This window comes from Megalops cyprinoides, chromosome 2, assembly GCF_013368585.1.
Source record: "Megalops cyprinoides isolate fMegCyp1 chromosome 2, fMegCyp1.pri, whole genome shotgun sequence".
In the NCBI taxonomy this organism is placed as follows: domain Eukaryota; kingdom Metazoa; phylum Chordata; class Actinopteri; order Elopiformes; family Megalopidae; genus Megalops; species Megalops cyprinoides.
Window position 1 is genome coordinate 37,682,770 of NC_050584.1, and position 9,558 is coordinate 37,692,327.

At 41.5% G+C, this 9,558-nt stretch overlaps 1 protein-coding gene across 2 annotated transcripts in view; it reads left to right on the forward strand.

Moving 5' to 3' along the window:
• LOC118769774 (guanine nucleotide-binding protein subunit beta-4) overlaps positions 1-5,800 on the forward strand; it is a 30,288-nt gene extending 24,488 nt beyond the window's left edge. For both annotated transcript variants that reach the window (XM_036517093.1, XM_036517084.1), the window contains 6 exons: positions 544-607; positions 874-1,036; positions 1,225-1,291; positions 1,689-1,890; positions 2,725-2,941; positions 3,217-5,800. In XM_036517093.1, coding sequence (XP_036372986.1) covers positions 544-607; positions 874-1,036; positions 1,225-1,291; positions 1,689-1,890; positions 2,725-2,941; positions 3,217-3,323 — 820 coding nt within the window. In that variant the 3' untranslated portion in view covers positions 3,324-5,800. The remainder of the gene's footprint in view (positions 1-543; positions 608-873; positions 1,037-1,224; positions 1,292-1,688; positions 1,891-2,724; positions 2,942-3,216) is intronic.
• Positions 5,801-9,558: the final 3,758 nt, after the last annotated feature.

A 9,558-nucleotide genomic window follows, 5' to 3' on the forward strand; every position in this document is an offset into this window, starting at 1 on the left:
GCAGTTACAATCGACGTCTGTGCGGGAACAGGTTCAGTTATTAAATTGTAGAGTGTGGATCCGACTCTGGGAGGACAAACAGCCTGTGTTTGTTTTATATACAGCGGTTGACATTTTAGCTCTGCAGTGCTGTGTTATCGTGCACTGGCCGGCCGCAGCTGAGTGCCAGCGCACTTCCTCTCGCCTGCTTGCAGCAGTGAATGCGCGAGAGGAGAGCTGGGGAACGGGGGGGGGGATTCTCTCTCATAACGGGATGGGCTTTCTGATGGCTTGCGCTTTATGAATATTACATGAAATGGCTCAGCCAAAGTGGGTGGTATCCTGAGCTGCACTTGCTGTGATGGCGACATGAGGAGGTATCCACCAGGGGAGGAGAGAATGCGCGCGGGGGATCGGGCCTTGTTACAAATGGCAGCTGGGCGTTGAGCCTTTCATCTTGCATCTGGTCGGGTGTCTACCGGCCTGCACGTTTTTTTTTTTGTTTGTTTGTTTGTTTACACTTGCCGTGTTACATCTGGCCACTCACAATGTCTTTGTTTCCAGGTTGCTCGTCAGTGCCTCTCAGGATGGCAAATTAATCATTTGGGACAGCTACACGACAAACAAGGTGAGAACCCTGCTAGGTTTTAGAAAAGGTCACCCGATGTTGATGTTCTGAAACAGGCGTCAGAGTAATCTGAATGAGGCCTTGTGGTCTGGTGCGGCATCATTTGGTTACCAGGAGGCGTCCTGTCATGTCAGGCTAGAGCTTATGAGCCTCCACTCTGAATAACAATGCATTCTTTTTATTATGGTCTCCTCTTTGTTGTCCTTTTGATAACCACAGCACACAGAACATTTGGAGTTGACTCTGAAAGTTTTGGTTGTTCTCAGATGCACGCCATTCCCCTGAGGTCCTCCTGGGTCATGACCTGTGCCTACGCCCCCTCTGGCAACTATGTGGCCTGTGGTGGCCTGGACAACATCTGCTCCATATACAGCCTGAAGACTCGAGAAGGAAACGTGCGAGTCACTAGAGAATTGCCAGGGCACACAGGTACAGAGTCACTCCACCTATAAAGGGCATCTCCCTCTGCCCACTGGACAGCCCACTTTAAAGGAAATATCGTCTCTACGAATGATCATTACTGGCCAGACTATGCGATAACTCTGGCTATGTTGGAATTCTTGTTTTCAAAACCCCAAAATGTCACCCTAAATATTCCATTCCCAATGTTTTTACAGGCTATTTGTCCTGCTGTCGTTTTCTGGATGACAGCCAGATTGTCACTAGTTCTGGGGACACCACCTGGTAAGTGGAGGACTCTTGAGACTGCAGGCCAAAGCCAGCACAGACCTCCCTTTATAACACTCTTGGGGCTGTCATGACAACTTGGCGTATTTATACAGTAAAAAGATTTTGGTAATGATCTGATAGTACAGTATCTTGAAATAGATGAAAAAGTAGAAGTAAACCGGCTAAAATGATTTCTTCTGTCACAGGTTTGCATAGGGGTTATGATGATTTATGTTTTATTGATGGGGACAATATTACTCAGTCTAGAGCTTCCACACTTTCAAAATGTGTTTCCAATGACCTTACAAAGCATTTCCCACTTAGACATACCGTACTTCCAGCAGTAGAGGGAGCACACAGGTGTCCAAGGGCAACATCCCGATCCTTCATGGCCTCTCTGCCTTCTCTGCAGTGCATTATGGGACATCGAGACAGGACAGCAGGCGACCACGTTCACAGGCCACACTGGTGACGTCATGAGCCTCTCACTCAGCCCTGACTTCAAGACTTTTGTGTCGGGTGCCTGCGATGCTTCATCCAAGCTGTGGGATGTCAGGGACGGTATGTGCAGGCAGTCCTTCACCGGCCACGTGTCTGACATCAACGCGGTCTGCGTGAGTACACCGCTATTCTCTTTCCCGTTGAGATTGACATGAGGCATCACTACAGTTCACAAACGGCTGCAGACATATGTATATACAATGCAGTTATATGGTTTATATTGATGCACAATATGGACAAAAGTATTTGGCCACACCTGTTTTTCAGGGTTTGGGCTAGGCCCCTTATCTCCAGTGAAGGGCAATCTTAATGCTTCAGCATACCAAGACATTTTGGACAATGCTATGCTTCCAACTTTGTGGCAGCAGTTTGGGGAAGGCCCTTTTCTATTCCAACATGACTGTGCCAAAGTGCACAAAGCAAGGACTATAAAGACATGCTTTGATGCGTTCAGTGTGGTAGAACTTGACTGGCCCACACAGAGCCCTGACCTCAACCCCATCGAGCACCTTTGGGACGAACTGGAATGGAGATTGTGAGCCAGGCCTTCTCGTCCAACATCAATGCCTGACCTCATAAATGCCCTACAGAAGGAATGGGCACAAATTCCCACAGAAACACTCCAAAATCTTGTGGAAAGTCTTCAAAGAGTGGAAGCTGTTATAGCTGCAAAAGGGGGACCAACTCCATATTAAAGTATATGTATTTGAATACAATGTCATTACAGTCCCTGTTGGTGTAATGGTCACGTGTACTTTTGTCCATATAGTGTATATTGGTTTTGTGTGGGTAGTTTAAAACCTTATATAGAGCTTATTTCCCATTGCTCTATTGTCCTGGTGCCATTGCATGGATATTCAAAAGAGCATTAGGGGGGCGCATTTTGTTCACTGATGATTTGTCTCTTCATTCACACTTATGTGGCCTTCTCTTCTGTCCGCTCCCAGTTCTTTCCCAATGGAAACGCCTTCACCACCGGCTCAGACGATGCCACCTGCCGGTTGTTTGACCTGCGGGCGGACCAAGAGCTCATGATGTACTCCCACGACAACATCATCTGCGGGATCACCTCCGTAGCATTCTCCAAAAGCGGTCGCCTCTTGTTAGCTGGCTATGACGACTTCAACTGCAACGTTTGGGACACTCTGAAAGGAGAGCGCGCAGGTCAGCAGGGGGCAGCAGATGCTTTTACACTGGAGGGCTACACATTGTAACTGATGGGATGGTCTATTCTTTAACACATTTGTGCAAGGTACACAGCACAATATCTTAATACATTTTACATACATCTTACACCCAAGTTAATGACTCTACAATGGTCAGCATGAATGCAACTTAAGTCTCAGTGTAAACTGTAGGCTCTGTGTTTTCTGTAAAAATTCTTCTCAAAAGGTCACCCTGTGTGATTGCTTGCTGATGGCGCTGTCTGTGTCTCGCAGGTGTCCTAGCTGGTCATGATAACCGGGTCAGCTGTTTAGGAGTAACGGATGATGGCATGGCTGTTGCCACGGGATCTTGGGACAGTTTCCTCAGAATCTGGAATTAATGTGCCGGGTGGGACCAAAGGTGAACCGTGCATCCCCCGCCCAGTGCGGGGAGTCACTGCTGCAGCCCACAGCTGTGAGAAAGTAACATTCTTTCTACTTTTACAAGTGTTTTTTTCTATTGACTTACTACACAAAGCTTTCAGTACATAGTCCAATCAAACGAAGAGATGAGACTAACCCCTGGTGACCCTTTGACTTTTGACAGGGATTAGCATGTTACCATGGTTACCAAGAAGCTAGGAGCCAGTCATTGTGTAATATGTGTATATATATGAATATATGCATCATATATATGCATATATAATGTATATGTATGTATTTTTTGTTAAGTTTATTGGCCACCCTTCTATTGTTTTTTGCCTTATTTACAATTTTGATGTACACAACATACACACAGTACTAGTCAATGCCAGTAGCATCACTTTTACCTATTCACATGAATATGTTGATCTGTGAGTATGCATGTGTAGGTTTCATTATACACAAGCATTCAAGCACGCACAGAAACTCCTTCAGTAGAATTAATATTTTAAATTTTGTAGGCATGTCCCCACTGACAGACTTCACTTTACCTGGAACATCAGTCAGTGGGTGTTCCTCACATTTATAGGGAGACATCCCCTACATAAATTCCGGTAGAAGTTGCTTGGAAGCGATGCTGGTGGTCTGCGGTGTTGCGGACTTCATTACTGAACGCCAGTCCGCAAACAAATACCACTGCATTCAGAGACACAGTGGCCTGTTGCCTTGAACAGCTCACTGGTAGAATTACCTTAGTCTTTTATCTACTGGTTTGCTCCAAGGCAAGTATTCCATCATGCGGAATTACTTCAAAAGAACCGCAGTGTGGCGTACAACACCTGTGTGGACATGGCACACAGATGAAGCTTTGGTATCTGTGTCCACCCTCCCCCCCTCAGTGGAGCAGTCAGAGGCCTGGTGCCTTGCCGTCCCACCAGTCCACTGGGCGCAGCCCAGGGCAGGTGCTGACCCCTGACCCACCTGATCAGCCTTTCACACCAGAGACGGCCTAAGAGCTTTTGGACTGCTCGAGTTCCAGATTAAGGCCAAGTGGCAGCAGTCAGCAAATTAGAATGATGTTGGACGACTAGAAGAAGCAGCTTGTGGCAGCTGTTGACGTTGGTGTGATTGATACTTTTGTTTGTTGGGGTTTTGTCTTAATCAACCTTAGTAAGAAGACCACGTATAGCCTGGTTCCAAGTGTAGTTTATTCAATAGCGTGGAGTGCCAACGCTGGGTCGTAGACTGTAAATGCACCTCTGTAGTCACATACTGGTTTCCCAGCACATACATGTTGCTAGCAAACATGTCAAAGAACACTTTATACAGAGAACTATACAGTGCATCCTTAGTCCTACTGTAACCAAGGAAACACATGCAACTTTTTGCCATTCCATGAAGTGTTGCACCATGTAATCCTGTTAGTTAGTTTGTTGTTGTACATCGGAAAAAATCTTAGTGCCACCTCTCCATAAGAGTACCATGGTAGGAGGGTGCCTTTTGTTACTGTTCGTTAATGAACAGTCACAGCAGCACTGATCATTTTAAGTGGAGGCACAGTAGTCAGATCTAGATAGAATTGCACAAGTGCTGATAACTGACTGAGCACACAGTTTTTAGCCTTACATCTTAAATAGGAACATATACACATTTTATGTATGCATATACATGTATGTATAATGTGTATATATACATGTGTTGTAATATGCACGCACATGTATGTGTTATGTGCAAATCCCTGTGCAGGCTCACATTTAAATGCACTTGCCTTTTTAAGTGGTTTGTATTTGACTGGACTGTGGCCAAATTGCTCTGAACCCCACTTTGCCTTAGTGTTGAAACTACACACCACCCTCACTCAGCACCACTCTTCGCTAGAGCTTGCCTTTATTTTTTTCTTCTCCCACCTGCAGAGTGTGGTGTCCTGTCCTAAGTCGACTGCGCGGTGTCGACACTGCCTCGTGCTGGATCGCTTTGCCAGCAGCCCATTTGATATGAAATAAGTCGCATTTCACAGAGCATTAAACACTTAAGTGGAGCGCCAAAAAAAAGTGAGGAGTCCTCCTCCATTCTTACAAAAGCCGAATGTCTGCTTGGGGGTGAAAATAGTGTGTCATCAGCAGTCAGACCCTCTTGCTAATGCCCTGAAAGTAGGTTGCCTTACTAATGTGCCAGTTGAAATGTCAACATGGGAAAGTATTCAAATGGGACATTCACATAGAGGTGTACAGACTAAATTCCATTCTGTAAGAAACACTAAATGAAGCTATGGGGTATGATGCAACAACTATGTCGTGGTAGATAAAATTGCTACTGAATTGCAAAATACAGCTCATTAGATCCCAGTCAGTCCTGTAAATTATTGTATCAAGTCAAATACATTGGTTGCTTTCTACAGTTAGTACAATTTTTTTATTGTATTTATTGATTACAACAACATCCTTACAATCATTTAGTGATTACAGTTAGCAGTTTGGAGTTGTTTTATTACTCTATCTTGTACTTTTTTCACTTTTTTTCCTATAAAGAAATGGATACATATAGATTGTGGTTATTCAGAAAGAGTGACTGTGATGTGAGATGTATTGCAGTTCAGTGTTAAAAGAATTCTTACTGTAATTTTTGGTAAACATACCTGTTGATTTGTGCTTTGAGGCTACATTTGTGCCAAATTTCCCGAAGAAATTTAACTGTGAATTGGAGACCTGAAACGATGACCTGTTAGTAGACTGTTTCTCTGCTTACTGAAGTGCCAGTAAAAGTTGTGAAATTGAAGACCGACACACAAAGCAAATTTAATTAGCTGCCCAGCAAAAAGTGCCCAGTCGAGGTGAAACAGGGCAGGGTACTTACTGTGTTATTTACATACAAATGAGAGATTTGTTTCACCTTTAGCTCCACGTTCAATAACAGCTAGCTCTGTGGTATGTGGTTTCACATAAGCGCCAGTTGGTTCGTGATTATTTTCACCCACATATGGTACTGTATGTCTGTACAAAGAAGGAATTAGAGGAAGCATTTTAAATTTTAACTTCTAGCACAGCACCTATGTAGAAAATCCTTTAAGATAAGCATCTGTCTGAAGTTTCAACATATGGATCAATTCATCTAAGATCAGTTCTCCCTGAACAATTCACCACAATGGAAGTACTACAATCCTTAATAATAAAAAAATGGACGTGTTTTGTATTGTAGGAAAAAATGGGCCGGCAATTATTGCAGTGTTCTTTGTAAAATGCAACAGTATTTACAGTTTTAACATGAAATAAAGGTATCACATTAAATGTGCTTGTGCAGTACACATTTTTTATGGGCTGAGACAAAGCATCTCAAAGGTTCACGTAACAGAATGAACATCAAATGAAGTCATGCACTTCCTTTAACTTGACACAAGTCAAGACCATATTTTAATATAAAACACTTTGTGAAAACGCTGCACTCTTACTGAAGGTTGCCTCAAACTCAGTACTTGGACGCATGGTCCAAAAGTGAAGCCTGTGGAAGCCATTTTGTAAAGAATGCAGAACATGTGAAGGATCTCGGCTTTGATTAAGGTGTCCCAACTCTGCTTCCTATAGTTAGCCTTTCATTTAGTCAGCACCACATTGATACTGATTTAGTAATAAAGCACTGCCTTGTGGCTCTTAGTCTTAGTAGAGGTAAAGTGTGAAGGCACCGTATTATAAAAGATCTGATTGTTATTATTCTTCCAATTCATTATTATTATTATTATTATTTTGTCAAGAGACCATACAGAAATGCCTATACCATTTTTTCAGTTTGATTAAACTGGACAGGACTGAACTTTGACTGAAGTTCCCATGGGATGTCTGTGCACAGCAAATTCTGTGCCCATAGGTAAAATGCTATGATTGCCATATGAGATTTTACAGTGTTTTTTGGAAAGATTCTAAAACTCCTCAAAATTTACCATTTAGACATATAGACATGAAATTTGGCAAACATTTTTCATTTATGAAGGAACATATTTACAGTTTAGATTACATCTGCCGTATTGGATTTTATTTGATTTTAATATTTTGCCATTTTGAATTATTTATAAAATGCATTAACATGAACTCATGAAGTAATTGGATTTGCATTAAAGTTGATGGATCTAGGATGGATTTATGTACTGCTGCCGTATTACTTAAATGCAGTGTTACATCAAATCAGAATCAGATTGCAGCATATGTATTGTAATATGCAAATGAACACAGCTCATTTGCTTTTGGGTCACTCTTTATCAGCTTTTACTGTAGGCTATGCCTCAGCAGTGTGCCAATTGTGAATGTCATCTGTTATGGGAGAGAGAATATCATCGTTTTAAAATAAATTAGAAATTAGTTTTTAGTTTAGTCTTTTTATATTAAAAAATTTCAGTATTCATCGATATGAATCAGTCCTGAAACATGGAATGTTTGTCTTATCAAGAGGAATATTTTTTGTCATATATATATATATATATATATATATATATATATATATGACTGCCAACATACTGTATTTGTGCTATTTTGTACATTGTATTAAGCACTTGAATAATATCATCCCCTGAGCATTGATGTGTGAATAGTCCTTGTCAGATTTGTTTCATACACATTTTGGCCATACCTCAAATCTGATCATAAAAAATCTCACTGCTGTTAGCTTCCTAGCTTTTGCCAAACACTTAAATATCTTAATCTCATGAACCTGAAGCCCAATTGATGTGGAATATGGTTTGCAAGATCTTTGAGGTATAGTCTACCTAAATTGTGAAGGAATATTGTTGCATAGTAACTGAGCAGTAAATTAGTAATTTAGTAGTTACATAAATGTATCCTGATTCTGTGCGCACACATACCATGGGATTGGTTACATGGTTGATTGCCATATGTGCTTTAATTTCCAGCACTGGAGTGTACATAAGCAGTGAATCATTTTTAGCAGACTCATTAAACTTGGTACATAAATTCCTCTCATGACAAGGAACATTTTTGCCACTGGACCTTTTGTTTTTGTCCATTTTAAGTGAAGTGAAAATGCTTAAACATCTCAAAGATCTGAAGTCCAATTGACATAGATAAGTTATATCAGAAGGTGTGTGAGTGTGAATGCCACCTTATGCAGCATTTCCCAAGTTTGAACTAATTCAGTCCAGAGCTATGGAAATATTTCTTCTGGATTTGCCTCAGAACATTTGTGTAAAATTTAAAGTATATTAAGTTAACATTCACACATCTTAGGCTGTGTCAGTTATGTATGTGTCTCTGCCTGTGCAAAATATATCCCTTTCATCTTAAAATTTGACTCTGGTACTAATGGGGAGCATGACTCAAGTATGCGTGTGCTGCAGCCATCATGTGAGAGTATTCTTGCAGATGGTAGAATATTCTTACTGATTTCCATTCTTCATGATGCCTAAGGTTATGAAAGGTGGGGTGAAAATATGTGAAACAGGTTATAAATGAAGACTGTGTCTATATCATAGAGGCTTTTTGCACAGGGTAAAATGTGTTTTTAAAAATGTGGCTGTGTGGTTGGCATTCTGAAATGCCTGTCTGATGGTAGCTTTTCAAACTGAGAGTGCAGGAGACATTTCTGATGGTCAAGCCTTTTCTGCACAGAGGAGATGTACAAGTCACAAAGCTGGCTCTCTGGTTTGCCAATCACCTTGCCTGCTGTTTACAACTCGAGAGTTGATGTCCTTAATCCCTAGGTTCCCAGGCCTGGCTGTCATGTTGAAGGTGATTAGCCTTTCCACAAGACACTTGTGCATCCTCTCCATTACATTTGGCTAAAAACAAAGCCATGCAGCTCCCTGATTAAGAGCAGACATTGGTTAGCCCTCCTGAGAATAAAAACAGCATACTGTTAAATGAACATCTGATGGTTAGCCAATAGTATTCCAGCCCCACTTATAACATGGAATTGATAACATGGCGGACAGCGATATTGCTCAGACCCTGTTCACTGCTGCTTGCAGCTGTATTTTTATTTTATTTATATTTGTTTTTGAGCCAGTCAAAACCAGGGACTTAGTGCCATGAGTTCTTACAGTGCTGTTGTGTGAAGTTATAATCACTTGCTATGAAATAACTTTTTATAGTCTTTTTTTCACACCAGATTTTTTTTTGTATTTGTACAGTGGCTCAGTGATACTGATATGTTGCCATGAGTTGATATTGTAACCAATAAAAAAAGCTTTTAACCAAGGCTATTGTGTTCAGT